A 14416-nucleotide genomic window follows, 5' to 3' on the forward strand; every position below is an offset into this window, starting at 1 on the left:
TGGCGATTGGCGAGATCAAGCAAAATGGAATTCTAAAGGAAATATTATACCGGTGGTCTAAAGGTTTTTTTTGGGGAAGACACGCAGCATAAGTCCCCATTCCCTATAAGCTTCAGCTTAGCAATCTTTCTGCTTCCCACTTGAAGCTCAAGCCATCTCAACACAATTCTCGAACTCTCTGACACCCCATCTAAGCCCTTGTTCCAATTCCCACAAGAACTCCCCTCGCTCTCCAGACTCTATCAGTCGCTTTTTGATCCAAATTTCCAAAGATCCAAGTCTATCTGCTCCGCCATTTTCTCCCCTCCATTCAAAAAATGTCGCTGCGTCCTCCCACCCGACTTTCCACCCCTTTTCATACAAGTCATGCCGAAACTCCTTTCCAGGATCTTCATGCGTCCAATAATCTATATGGTCCTTCACCATCTTTTGCATAATCTCATCCTTCTGCATTTCTGCCTTCATCAATTTCTCTTTGACTTCTTCCACAGACCAGCTCATATAAGCCGGAGCAATTATATTCCCCTTCTTAACCTGTTCCACAAACCCCCAACCACCTCCATCCATCCACTCCATTTTCCATGTCCAGAAATAACTTCCCGCACTACACCCCTCCGTCCATTTGTTGCATTGGTGCCGTCCGAATTCCCGAGTTAATTCTTCCTTCATAGCAGGTGGAGATTTTGCCCAGCTTTTCTCGTCAAGAACGCAACTGTATTCGCCAATTACAATTTGTGTTTCCCCGCCAGATGAGAGATGCGTGGCGCTTGGGCTGCAATTAGGCAGTTCGCCAAGTTCAGTAGGGATTCGATGGATTAGCTCTTGGGCGCTTTGTGAGCGATGCTTTTCCGCGAACGTGTAGTATTTGTGTGTGTCAATGACGACGGGATTGCTGGGAACATTTCCAGATTTCCAGTCTCGTTCTTTGGTCCATTTCAATGCAGAAGAAAGATCCCATGCATCGCTTATGTAGATGGGCACTTCGGAGTCGATCTCGGAAATAGATTGAATGACGGAGGTGTAGAAATCATACATTCCCTTCTTTCCGGCATCCCAGCATGCTTCGTTACAGAGCTGAATACCGATTAGCCCATCCAACTCCTTACATTCTTTTGCGATGAACAAAAGCGCCCTTTTCGCAAGCTCAAGATTCTTCTTAGAACTCCAAAGTTCTGCTTTTCCTGTACTAGATCCCGAATGCATGTCTGTATTTGCGCCTCCAGGCAGAGCGTGGAGATCTACGAGGACCCCCACTCCAAGAGCACGAGCCCGAGTGATGAATTCTTTGACTATCGTCCAGGAATTTTGATAGACGTCTTTGGCACTCTCAAAGGGTGTTCCGACACAGAATTCTGGTCCGAGCGTGAAATACCCGACTGGTAATCGGATACTGGTTCCTTTTGCCGATTTGGCCAACCATCCGAAAGCTTGATCGGTAACTGCGTTTTTCCAATGTCCCTCCCATTTTTGCCGGGTAGCTTCCACACCATTACTCTTAACAGAAGAAGTTACAGCATCGAGCTCCGAAGATGCACCTCCCACAAATTTAGGGAAGAGCCATGGTTCGAGAACAAAAATTGAACCAAGATTGACACCAAAGTGATAACGATAACGGAGAATATCACGGACAGTGGGCTGAGAGATAGTCGATGGGCGAGATTGATGAATATTATTAACGGGGCGGGTAGAATCCGAAGGAGAAGTCTGAGAAGAGGATGAACCAGAGCGTATATGATCCTTGGCTCTTTGAACGAGTTTCTTCATCTTCAATCGAATTTTTTTTGCACGACTGCTAAGTTCGGTCATCTTCGCAAGCTGAAGAGACCATCATCTTTTATCGTCAAGAGCATATATACCTACATCATCGAAAAAGCAAGTTTTGTTGAGATCTACGAGACGATCGACATTGCTTTCATTAGGTATGCAAATTTGAGTCTTTTGCGGCAGTTGTGTCTGTTGGTGAAGTGGAAGCCAATCATTTCGATGATCTGAGACAGGGAGGCTCTACGTGGCCGAAAAAAACTGGCGGCATTTGACGGCTTTCAATGTCCCTGAATCATAAATCCATTTCAGATAAGGTGTTAAGGCCTGAAACAACCAAACAAAGATTCAGATATTCCATATTTCGAAAACAACATTTGGTTATCTTTATCATATGGCGAATCCACAAAATATAAATATAAATTCCTTCTAGAGGCTGGTCAATCCCGGCCTATCATTTCGGCTATGTGAAGCAGTCGGAAGTGGGGGTCCAAGCACAGCATCGCTTATGTAACATTAGTCTCTTCTGTCTCGTTTGTCCTAGTCTCATGAGGTCGCACAAAGTTCTCCCTTCTCAAACCTCTGGATACCCCAATGCACAAATACAAATTCGAGTGATGTTATTGACAAGATCTCCAGCATCAAGGACGCCGTCGTCTCTAAAATTAATGGTAATGCCTGAAGTCAGGTTTTCGAAAGCTAGTGCTTGCTTAGCACCTACATCACGTGTGAGGTACCGAAAACCACGAAGATTAACTCAGGGGTACATGGGTTAGAATGCAAGGTACACACGACTTCCTGGCTCCTTATGTTTAGCGATTTCAAGACTTATAGAATTGCCCAAACCTTTCCAAACTTTGTACCATAAAGTATGAATCGAATTGACACCAATACCACTGTCGTGATGGCTACATCTCTTGAAGAAAAATCAAATCAGGATCCAAAAACAGTGGCAGAAGTGACGGAAGTCACAACCAATCATGCTGATGGTGCACAGAAACGAATCTTGAAAATATCGACGAAGCTATTATCGAAGGAAGACCCAAAAAGTCACTTTCTTTTAAGCTTGCTTTTATAGGTCTTGCTGCCAGTATGTTTGTTTTCCAAATGGATGCAACGTCTCTTGGAATTGCCCTCCCAGTGAGCCCCTCTAGATTCCTCACCTCCATATACTGCAACTATCTCAAGCTTCTATCTTCCTGCAAAAGATTATAAGACTATGCTGATGCTCATTCTTCATTTAGACTGTAGCGGAAGAATTACATGGCGAAAGTTTGCAGAGCTTCTGGGCTAACATGTCCTATACTCTGTGTAGTCTCGTCATGCAACCACTTTGGGCCAGTATATCAGATGTCTTCGGCCGAAAGCCATCTTTCTATATATGCATGGCATTCTTTTTCATCGGCTCAATCGTTTTTGCGCTTGCAAAGGACATGAATACCATTATCGTCGGTCGAGTGCTTCAAGGATTTGGCGGAGGAGGTATCGACGTGCTTGTGGAAATTATACTTTCGGATATTACAACATTGAAGGAACGTCCATTCTATCTTGGATTAATGGCAATCCCCAATGCCGTAGGGAATATTCTCGGACCGTCAATTGGAGCCATTTTTAGCAATTATGCAAGCTGGAGATGGATTGGATGGGTGAACTTGCCAATATTAGGAATCAGCGCGCCTCTTGTTGTTTTTTTTCTCCGTCTAAGACCAGTTGAGCTTGATGAAAAATTATCTGCCAACCTAAAGAAACTCGATTGGATTGGTATGATGCTGGTTGTAACTGGTATCACCATTTTTGTCCTACCACTCAGTTGGGCTGGCTCACTTCTCCCATGGAAGTCGTGGCAAACCCTCCTCCCAATACTTCTAGGGGCCGCTTTGCTTGTTATATTTGTGGTATATGAAGCTAAGCCCAAAGTTCCTATCCTGCCTCATCGTCTTTTCCACTCGAGAACTGCAAACATGACCTTGGCGGCGGCCTTCGTACATGGCATGATCCTGATCTCGCTGTTACAGTATCTGCCTTTATTTTATCAGGCCGTAGAGCTCGAGACAGCGATCCGATCTGCGGTCTCCTTACTTCCCACCGTCATCATTAGTGTAGTATTCGCAGCTATCTCGATGATGATGATGGTCTCGGTCGTTGGTGGATATGTATGGATCATACGATTTGGCTGGATTATCATAATCCTGGGAACTGGATTGCTAGCACTTTTTGACGTTGGATCTTCGTCATCGCTACTTTTTGGCCTTCCAATTCTTTGGGGAATGGGCGTGTCCTTACTGCGTCTTCTTCTGCTCCCTATTCAGGCAAGCGTGAAAAATGTCGATGATACCGGCTTGGCAATCGGACTTTTGCTGACAATTCGAATGTTCGGAGGTCTTATCGGACTTACAGTTGCGTCAACGATATTCAACTCTGTCTTTTCTGCTTCCATTGCTTCTATTGAATTGACAGGAACTCTTTCTCAGCTCCACAACCCAAGTAAAGCTGTTTCCTTCATTCCAGAGCTGAGATCTCTGGAAATATCCCCAAAGGTCCTGGATGCCGTTTTGAGAGTTTATCTTGGGTGCTTTAAGACTATTTTCTATACGATGGCAGGGTTTGGAGGTCTGGGTCTTCTCACTTCTCTTCTTACTGAAGACCTGGACTTGAACAAGAAGGATGTCGGCCAACAGCGGTTCGAAGAATGATGCACAAAATTTGTCTTAATAATCGTGAATTTAAGGGCTGGATGCGGTAATTTTGACATAAGAATAATTAGATCTTAATTAATACGATTTCATTCAAAGAGGCTCGATACTCAGAGAGATAGCGCATGGTAGGCGCAATAAGACAATGTATCACGTGTGCGAGCTTGGCAGATGCGGTTCAATGCTACCTTCCCAGAGCAGCATTTTTATTGTGCGGACATTTTACTCCCAATTCCCTTCGCAGGTCCACAGAATTTCTGTCGATAACGATAAGGGAATTACGCAGTGCGATAGGTAGGTAGGTAGAAATATGGAGTTCGTATCTTTTCATTCGTCTCAGCAGTAAATTGGCGAACGATGGTTGCATTGAGGCTGACACCCACGTGATGCTGACAAGGTGGTGTCACGCACAAAACATTTCGAGCATCGCATCATGATGACAACAGCGACAAGTGTTTTTGATTGTCCAACTCAAGAATAGTCTGTAAGTTCTCTAAATCTCACGTATTGTTTGAGAACTTCAACAAATAGAGCCGCGATAATGGCGTCCGTGCAAGAAGCATCAGCAACCTCAATAGCTTTGACAAATCAGAATGACAATTTATGGAAAGAAGCATATGAAAAGTTTAAGCACGAAGATTCAGATCTATACGAAAGATTGCAGTCGATCATAGAAAAGGATTCCAATGTCAAAAACAATGTGGGACAAGAACAAGAGCTTGGCGACTTACTTTTTAGAAAGCGTCGTATAATGGAGGACAAGCAATGGGTATTATATTGGCGCAAGAAAGCAATCAAAATTGGACCACAGTTTGATAAGATTGTCAAAGTTTTCAAGTTGATCAAGCCAATTGGAGACGCAGCCGCTGGACTTGACCCCGTTCATGCGGGAATTCCATGGGCCTGTGTGTCGGTTTTATTACCGGTAGGTGTGATATTACTCTTTCTTGACCGGAGCTGATTTTCATAGCTCATTTTGAATCATTCCGAAGAACAGGAGGCGGCATTAAATGGGCTACAAAAAGTTGTAGAGATCGTCCAACGATTTACGTCCTTCAACTGGGACTATCTCAATCTCTCACAAGACAAATCGGAGAAGCAATTGAAGGAATCAATCTTGACTCTGTACTGGAAGATACTTCGGTATGAGGCGACCGCAATCTATAATTTCAACAGACACACAATTGCAAGATACGCTGCATCGATTGTCAGGAAAGATGAGTGGAAAAAGTTGCTCAGCGAGGTCGAAGATTACAGGGACAGTTTTATGAGCAATCTACAACTAAATGACTCACAAAACCAAAAGCGATTCGAAAACGAACTAAGAGAGCTGATTTTGCAGCTAGACAGAACCGATGAAAAAAATCTTGAAGTCATTCAATGGGTATCTGATAAATCATACATTCCACAGCATTACACTGCTCGACAATTACTTTCGCAGTACCCACATGCTGGAGAATGGATTATCGAGAAATATACCAAATGGCTGCATCGAAATGAAGCGCCTGCTTTTTGGCTACGAGGGACTATTGGAACTGGAAAGACGTCAATCATGTCTACCATCATTGAATCGTTCTATTCTGATGTAGCCAGGCAAGATGATCAGCGCATGATTTATTTCTATTGCATCTCACCAACAACATCAGATGATGTTATTCGAAGTCTGGTGTCCCAGCTGGCGTGGACTTTAGATGGCAACGCAATAGAAGCTAGAATCGTTGCCATGTTTGATGATGCAAAACCACCTAACCCTACTATACCGACAACCGACGAATGGTCGGCCGCGCTTCTAAAATTGTGTCAACGAGTCAGTAAAGTCATCATCGTCATAGATGCCCTTGACGAATGCGTTGATTTCGGCAAGCTTCTAGCAATATTGAGAAAGCTTCAGGTCAAGCAGCTTGATGGTATCAAGTTTGTATTTTCAAGTCGATTGAATGTAGATGTGGACAAGGTTTTCACTGCATCAGAGGGTGTTATTTTGACCACCGAAGATACATTGAAGGATATGTCTGAGTACATTGAGAACGAAGTAAAATTTAAAGAGGAAGATATTGATTCTAATGACGAGGAAACCAAGCGACAACTCATGGATCGGATAGTGCGAGTTCTATCAAATTTTGCAGGTGGAATGTGGGTTGTATGCCTATCCGACGTATGCAGAGTGACTGACGTAATCTTAGGTTTAAATGGGTCACCTTGCAACTTGCAATAATGTTTCCGATCGAAACTCAAACATTTTTGCCCGAAAATATTGAGATCCAGCTGTTGGATATCGAAAATCGGAACAGTTCCTTGGAGCAATCCTTGAATGGTGCATATGAAACGGTGTATTTGATGAACACCAAGCCAGGAGCTTATAATACTAGTGTCTTCAAGTCAGTTTGTCAATGGCTATTGTGCTGCAAAACTGCACTGCCCGCAGAAGATGTCCTCAAAGTTATTGAACTGTCGCTTGATCATGATTCTAAACTTCAGAGAATAACGCGAAGTCCTTTGAGCACAAAAGTTGTCTTGCATGTAAGATAAATCTTGGATGATGGCGCAGCATTATAATAAACACTAACCCAGTTCCAACTAGTGCTGTAGTAACTTTGTTATTCAAAGTTCGGAAGGCAATTTTCGTTTCGCTCACTTATCGGTCGAGGAGTATCTTATCAATCATTGCGCTGTGAAATCCGAGTTCCTATATGAAGAATGTCATCTTTTCGTGATGAAGATCTGCCTAGCTTTCATGGAGCAAGAAAGGATTAATTCAGTTACAAAACTATGGCTCAAGCAAAGTTCAGAGGCTACCCTGAGAGACCAGATAGGGAGCCTGGGGCCGGAGATTCTTACCTTTCAAACATATTCCATCTCTTATTGGGCATATCACGCCAAAAAATCCATACCGGAAAGAAGATCCAGAGAAGCTCTCTACAAACGTTTTTGTCTTGGTGCCAAGCTGAGCCCCTCATTACAGTGGTGGTTCTCTCAAATCGACGCCGATAACTACTCAGGAAGCATGACGAACCAGATCGCAGAGATCGCAAACGAAGTGATGGCCAATCTTCCAAGACCAGATCAACGTCCATCCAAGAGTCGTCTTATAATGCTAGGAGTAGCCTTCAATCTTCCTGAGATTTTGGAGAACGGGCTCAACAATTATAAGAAAGAAGTCGATGCGCGATTACGTACTGGTCTTACCCCATTTCTTGTGGCGATTAGGAATGGCAGCCCTGATTCAGTGAAGTATCTCCTAGACCACGGAGCTAATCCTACTCAAATATCCGTCGCTCATAGACAATGGACAAAGTATGACATTATGGGCATGCCAGAGGCTGATGAAGATATGGTGTATTGGGTGACTGGCATGGGTGGCAGCCCACAACAACTTGAAGGCCGTTTGGAGGTAGAAAATGTCCTTCTAAATCACGAGAAGAGTCGAAATCATTTTCTTAATCAACTCGACAGACATTTGAGAACGGATACTCATCCTGATCCATCGCGAGCTTTGAATGTTCTTTATAGAGTTTCCAACGAGGTACCAGTATCTGCAAAGATTTTCAAGTACAGAATCAAAACCAGAGGTCTGGGTGAGCTGGGTCAAGTTCTTGACCTTATGGACGTAGAGACTTTTGACGAAGAAATGGTAGCGGAAGTTATTCGTCATGATTCTTGTGAAACCGTCAAGAACGTGTTTGAATTTAAAGAGATCAGCTCGATCACCGAGCAAATTGTCAGGAAGGCCATTGAGAACCTTGACTCTAGGACTCTCGCATATCTTATGAAGCAATTCGGTCATGATGCCCTAACACGAGAGATAGTGATTGGTGCAAAGCCTCATTCTCACGAGGTTTGGAAAGTAATACTTGATGTTAAGGGGATTCAGTTCATCAACCAGGAGGTTCTTGGCTCGCTGTTCGACACTTGGGCAGAGCCCGAAGCTGTCACCCTTGTTTTGGATTCTTGTGGCACTGATATGGTCGGAAGTTCCCATATTGAAACTATAGCCGGTTCATCATATTCCGATGCTCCTGAGATATTGAATATTATTCTTCGCATAAGAGGATCTTTGGATGGTTTGATCACAGAGAAAGCAGTTTTTGAAGCTCTTCAGGGAGGACGTCCCAAAATGGCAGCAGTTTTGCTAGAGAATTCAGAGGACCCTCCATCGTTGTTGACTGAACGGGTCAAAGAAATGGTTGCTAAGTATGGTGGAAATGCTGGGATGCTGGTTCTTGAAAAGTTTGCCAACACTCGTGATTAATGATTCCGGCTGGATGTTTTGCAAATTCTACAATTTGAAGCTGTGAAGAGAAATAAAACGGACTAATTTGTTGGGAAATTTATTTATGGAAGGGTTTTAGGTGAATTGAAGTTTCACACGACAACAGTCAATGTTCTAGCCCTCAAGCAGGAGGTCCAAAGAGTCTAGACTATAGTCCAACGGTCCAAAATTTTGGAACTCTTAAACCCTTTGAAATGCTGAGATTGTTCTAGACATTGAGTTAGCTTTGGTTATTGAATTCTCTTGAAACAATGAAATTACAGGATTGACAATGATATTCTTAAAATCTCAAAGTTAACCTCTTAGATTGAACTACCCTCCAGACTACTGGAAGCTCTTTTCACAAATTCCTGTGTATTAATGACTGAGTCCTTTCATCCCAATGATCATCAAAAACTAGCCTACCTGCCACGCTTCTATTTCTTTAATACCACTCCATTAACCAACTTCAAACACTCCCGACGCTAGCCGTAAAGAAGACTTTCGAAAAAGATTGTCTTACCAAACTTTTGAACGAGCTAGCATTTGGAACTGATACTCTGATCGACGCTGCGCTGAATGGAGCTGAATAAAGTCTGGTTTGTGGTGGTATCACGCAAGATCGCCGTTCTAGCCGAGGCGCGAGAGCTGGATGCCGTTGTGGGATATGACTGACTCCCAGTACCAAATGAAAGGCCAGCGTGTCGTATCTCATTGCAGTTGTCGAGGATATCTTCCGTTGGCAACCCTTCGATTTAGAGCGAAAATGCACTATTTGTAGGATATTGGTATCTCATAATTTTGTATGTGGGCAATATCCATGGAGGGGGAATTGAATTTCTAATTCTGTCTTGAATTTTTGAGCTTGACGTTAATCATTCATAACTCCACCCACCAAATGAGCCAGCAGCAAATAGTAGAACCTTTATCGTCAAGATCACCCACTCCCGTATCAAACATGCCCCTCAAATCACTCTCCCGCCAGCAATATCTATCAGAGATATAATCTCTACTATAAATATCACCATATTTTGCGATAACTTCGTGTACCCAAGAATCACATGGGTGAAATGAACCCTTGAAACGAAGAGCTCACTTGACTAAGCTGTAAATATATACAAGGAATGAATTGGGACAAGCTCGCCTATCTCATCAGAAAAGCCAGAGTTGATATCGAATCATAGTAGCTGCAAGGATGATCCGGCAATTCCATGATCAAAAGCAACAGGGGGTATGTCTTTTATCATCTTGCCATCCTCCTCGAATCAGTGATCTGGTACGAAATCATCGGGATCCGCGCTGAACAAAGCCTCTTTCCGAAAAAAATTCCATGTACTAGGTATAAGAATACATTTATTTAGGATGGCATATCTATTGTAAATGATCTCTGTCTTACTTAAATAATGAGCTCAGAAGCGCGGGCAAACTATTTCGACCAGAATTTCTCGTACAATTTTTCCTTTCTACGGTGTCAAGAACCCTTGAACATTTGTGCTCTATCGCATCAAATATCCATGCACAATGAAACCAATAGTATGAATTGCTTTCAAACATCTTGTTATTCTGTCACTCCACTTCAAGCAATGGATACTGTTGTGTAGATCGATTTTTAGTCTAGTTCATACATCGCGATCGATAGGTTCAAAAGATGCCCACTTCACTTGAAAGTTTGAAAATTTAGGTATCGCTAAACAAAACACAAAAAGTTGCTCAATCAAAATAGTTCATCATATAGTTGATTATTTTGTTGTAATTTATATCTACAACCGACTGACCTGGCCAACTTTTGAACCCAGCCATTACGCCAAACACCATACTGATAATCACATACTGATGATCATGCACAAGATATTCCTCACTGTTTCCATCCAGTAAAATCTATTCTTCCATAGCCTCATTCTTTGAAGAACTATCTCCCCATAATCCCTCCAACTTGAATTCTTCAGCCCACTCCTTAACAATCTCCTTTTGGTCACCCTTGACATCCTCGCCAACGGTGGCACCAGCAATCTTCTCTGGTGCGATGGCCAAGACAGGCGCATCCATCCATCCTTGAATTCTACCATCTCTCCAATCTGTGATGACTGTTGTAGCAGCACTGCTGATATTTGGCACACCACCCTTTCCAAGTCTTCCTCTCTTTCTCGCAACTTGAATGAGGAAGTCCGAAGTCGAGTCACCATTCACCGAAACCAATGGTGGTAACCCATAGACATCCATCAGTTTGTTGAGCATATCTTGGGAGGCGCTCAATCTCTTCAATAACAATGTTACAGCGGGCACTGGGTCCTCAATTTGCTTGGGGGGAATAGCGTTAAGGAGAACAAGTCTAGCTTGCTCTTCAATTTTCGATGCCTTAGATTTATCACCGGCGGTTGGGAAAACAATACCAGGAGAATCGAGTAAGGTCAATTTGCTATCGATCTTGACTGATCGGAGAGATGTAGTGACACCGGCTTCAGCACCAACTGGGCATGCTGCACCAGCACCACCAAGACGTGATGTAAGAGCATTGATGACCGAAGATTTTCCAACGTTAGGATATCCAATAACACCAACAGAAACCGAACGCTTGAGTTGTTTTGCTGCGGCAAATGATTTCAAAGCCTTGAAAAGTGTTTGCGAAGTACTCTTAACAGTCAATTGACTGTGATTGAAAGTATGTGCGTTTGCTGCTGGTCCAGAAGCTCGTAATGGTAACGTTGGGAAATATCTTCGGAGGTGAATGAGCCATGCTTTGAGCACCGGAGGAGGAATAAGATCGATTTTGTTGAGAATGAGAATCAATCTCTTTCCGCCACTTGCAGCAGCCATAACCATACGTTCGACTTCCTTCGATCGGGTACCTTCGGGATCGCGAGCATCGAGGACATATAGAACAACATCTGCCTGATCAACAACTTGCTTGAAAACTTTGTCGAAAGCTTTTCTTGATCCATCTTTTCGTGTAGGTAATCCGGAGAGCTTAACACCATCGAATGCATCATCTTCTTCTGATTCGGAATCATCATCCTCGTCCATCTCATCACCACTAACAAGGTCATCTTCGTATTGCGCCGCAGCAGCTTTGGCACTAGCAAGTAAAGCTGCCATAGGATTAGAATCGTCATCATCATCGTCCATATCCTCGTCCTCATCCATAAGTTCAATATCCTCCTCATCAACACCTTCCATTCTAGCCTCTACCTCTCTCTCGACTTGCTCTCCAGTCTTGGTAGCCTTCGCATCGGCTCGTCGTTTCGCAGCCTCTTCAGTCTTCCTCCTTCTTCCTTCCTCAATCTCTTGCAAGATCTTATCTTTATATGGGAACAAGTTTGGAATTCCAGGATCCTTCTTTAATCGCGATCGCCATTCTGGATTTTTCTTTCCCTCTTTACGAGCCTTCTTTTGTTTTGCGACTGATGCTTTCTCGATCTTGTGACGAAGACGCACTGGAACACGTTTACTCTTTGGCTCTGAATTGTAAATCAATTAGTAATTAAATCCTTTGAAAAATGATAACAGGTATCGTTCACTTACTTCCGACTTTAGGCATCTTGAGTACTGTTGTGCAATTCTCAAAAAGATGCTGTTGTTGATCTCAACTGTAGTATTTTCGATAATGGAATTTTTCGATTTTCCAAATCCTTATCGCACTAAAATTATTTTCTAATCCATCAACGCTAAGCCATTTTCTGTCTAGCTTCATCTCACTAATCCCAATCACGCAGCTCCGACAACATCGTCACATGATTCCGCCCGCTTCAATGGAGATGAGCACACTCCCTTATTAGACGCTTCTACTTATTGCTTGTGCTCCCCGCCCACGTCAACTTCCTTCATATTGAGTCAGAATCAAAAATTATTACTTTCCTTCATTCCTCATTCTCTATTTAATCTTGCCACTCCCCAAGAAACTGTTCAAAAAATTCACTCAACGCTTTAACAATCACGAGGTCTGAATCTATCAACAAAAAAAGTTTTGTTGCATATCTCATTTGAGGAGGAGAATTGCACAGTTTTAGTCGGATTTAGACGGGTCAAAGGGTCTCTCTCGCCAATTTCACATATCTCAACATCCACCCCACCAATTTACTTACGGTTACTTGTGTTTTGATCCTTGCGATCTTCTCTTTATATTCGATTCAATTATTTTTGTAAAAGGAGAAATCATGGGTTCTGTTCCGAGAGAGTTTTCTGCTCCTCCTCAAAAAGTGGTCTTTAAGGGGCTACTTTTCGATATGGATGGTACTATTATTGATAGTACCGATGCTATCGTTAAACATTGGCATCAGTAAGATTCTCCTTTCCAATAATGATAGTGAGAGATTTTGAATAACAAAAATTGCCAGGTTAGGTAACGAAATAGGAGTAGATCCTAATGTGATTTTACAGACAAGTCATGGAAGGAGAAGTATTGATGTCTTGAAGATTATTGCTCCAGAGAAAGCAAATTGGGACTGTAAGCTCTGTTTATTATCATCTGCTAGTCTTCAACTTTCAATTATATATCTATTGCTCTCACCATGTTTATATACCCTTAAATCGGCAAGAAGTCTTTTGCTTGGTTTATTCTCATACTACCTACTAGCGAGGCCTCGAGGGGATGCTTCAAAAACCAAGTTTGGTTCTTGAGTCTTATTCTATCCGAAGGCATGACAGGGTTAGAAAGGAATAGTCGATTCTCAATCCGAGTGGAATTTGTATTCCAGCTAGATCACAAATCGTGTTCACACTTATTGGGGAGTCAACCGTTATGTGACTCTTCCCATGCAGAATATATATATTCAAGCCCACGGCGGCATCTTGCTATAGTCCTACTTCTTCAACCTCATGTACCACCTAATCCATCCATCTATTCCACCACCCTCCTCCCCAATTTCCAACCCCCCACAACCTAACACTCCATCCAGACATAAAATACATGGAAGGACTCCTCCCCAAAAACTACGGTGACGACGCCGTCGAAATCCCCGGCGCCCGCTCCCTCCTCTCCTCTCTAACCAGCGCTTCCCACCCTTGGGCCATCGTAACATCCGGCACTTCCCCCCTCGTAACCGGCTGGCTCAACGTCCTCAAACTTCCCATCCCAGAGCATCTCGTCGTCGCTGAAGATGTTCCAAATGGAAAGCCTGATCCAGGTTTGTATTCCTCCCCAATCCTCTCTTCGAACCCCATCCCCCAAAAACACACTAACACTCCTCCCCAGCCTGCTACAACATGGGAAAAGCCAAACTCAACCTCTCCTCCGCCCCCGACGGCTCCCTCCTTGTCCTTGAAGACAGTCCCGCTGGTATCCGCGCCGGCAAAGCAGCCGGATGCAAAGTACTAGCCGTAGTAACCACACACACCATTGAACAAGTCGTCGAAGCCGGCGCCGACTGGGTTGTCAAAGATTTGGAAAGTTTGAAAGTTGTAGGAAAAACAGACGAGGGTGTTGAGTTGGAGATTTCGAATGCTTTGGTTTAGATTTGTGAGGATAGGAAGAGAATGAATATTAAGCGCGCATATAAATAGATAGATAGACACTCAATCGTTCGAGAGTCAGTCGCAAGAATATATAGAATACAAAGGTAAATTTGGGAGACTCGAATGAAACTTTATCAATGCTTTTACATTCAAGTCCATGAATCTCTCCTGCTTCCATTTGAACAATCCTCACTCCCCGTAACCTTCCACTCACGACCCCTAAATATCCCTTTCATACCACCCATCTCCCTTCCCTATATACCAT

At 43.2% G+C, this 14416-nt stretch overlaps 5 protein-coding genes across 5 annotated transcripts; 3 read left to right on the plus strand and 2 right to left on the minus strand.

Moving 5' to 3' along the window:
• Positions 1-147: 147 nt before the first annotated feature.
• EAE98_002484 (uncharacterized protein) lies at positions 148-1806 on the minus strand (the record flags this gene model as incomplete). Its single annotated transcript, XM_038950104.1, has 1 exon — positions 148-1806. One exon carries the CDS (start codon positions 1804-1806, stop codon positions 148-150), a length of 1659 nt encoding a protein of 552 aa, XP_038813843.1.
• A 1062-nt stretch (positions 1807-2868) lies between these two features.
• EAE98_002485 (uncharacterized protein) lies at positions 2869-4454 on the plus strand (the record flags this gene model as incomplete). Its single annotated transcript, XM_038950105.1, has 2 exons — positions 2869-2901; positions 3006-4454. 2 exons carry the CDS (start codon positions 2869-2871, stop codon positions 4452-4454), a joined length of 1482 nt encoding a protein of 493 aa, XP_038813844.1.
• Positions 4455-4921: 467 nt separating this feature from the next.
• On the plus strand, positions 4922-9089 carry EAE98_002486 (uncharacterized protein). The gene is made up of 4 exons (XM_038950106.1): positions 4922-5379; positions 5425-6587; positions 6638-6974; positions 7036-9089. Exons 1-4 carry the CDS (start codon positions 4996-4998, stop codon positions 8701-8703), a joined length of 3552 nt encoding a protein of 1183 aa, XP_038813845.1. The 5' UTR covers positions 4922-4995; the 3' UTR covers positions 8704-9089.
• Positions 9090-10581: 1492 nt separating this feature from the next.
• EAE98_002487 (uncharacterized protein) lies at positions 10582-12238 on the minus strand (the record flags this gene model as incomplete). The annotated part of the gene is made up of 2 exons (XM_038950107.1): positions 10582-12158; positions 12223-12238. 2 exons carry the CDS (start codon positions 12236-12238, stop codon positions 10582-10584), a joined length of 1593 nt encoding a protein of 530 aa, XP_038813846.1.
• A 289-nt stretch (positions 12239-12527) lies between these two features.
• Positions 12528-14294, plus strand: EAE98_002488 (uncharacterized protein). Its single transcript, XM_038950108.1, has 4 exons — positions 12528-12976; positions 13035-13144; positions 13596-13823; positions 13892-14294. The coding sequence occupies exons 1-4, from the start codon at positions 12855-12857 to the stop codon at positions 14149-14151; spliced, it is 720 nt and encodes a 239-aa protein (XP_038813847.1). The 5' UTR covers positions 12528-12854; the 3' UTR covers positions 14152-14294.
• The last annotated feature ends 122 nt before the right edge of the window (positions 14295-14416 follow it).

The sequence above is a fragment of the Botrytis deweyae genome (assembly GCF_014898535.1).
Source record: "Botrytis deweyae strain B1 chromosome Unknown BDEW_004, whole genome shotgun sequence".
Lineage (NCBI taxonomy): Eukaryota > Fungi > Ascomycota > Leotiomycetes > Helotiales > Sclerotiniaceae > Botrytis > Botrytis deweyae.

Excerpts from the sequence above, each read along its gene's own strand:
- EAE98_002486 (XM_038950106.1), top strand. The coding sequence starts at position 4,996 with ATGGCGTCCGTGCAAGAAGCATCAGCAACCTCAATAGCTTTGACAAAT. Across the intron at positions 5,380-5,424 it reads GTGTGTCGGTTTTATTACCG|CTCATTTTGAATCATTCCGA; the intron begins GTAGGTGTGATA and ends TGATTTTCATAG. Across the intron at positions 6,588-6,637 it reads TCAAATTTTGCAGGTGGAAT|GTTTAAATGGGTCACCTTGC; the intron begins GTGGGTTGTATG and ends ACGTAATCTTAG.
- EAE98_002488 (XM_038950108.1), top strand. The coding sequence starts at position 12,855 with ATGGGTTCTGTTCCGAGAGAGTTTTCTGCTCCTCCTCAAAAAGTGGTC. Across the intron at positions 12,977-13,034 it reads ATCGTTAAACATTGGCATCA|GTTAGGTAACGAAATAGGAG; the intron begins GTAAGATTCTCC and ends AAAAATTGCCAG. Across the intron at positions 13,824-13,891 it reads AAATGGAAAGCCTGATCCAG|CCTGCTACAACATGGGAAAA; the intron begins GTTTGTATTCCT and ends ACTCCTCCCCAG.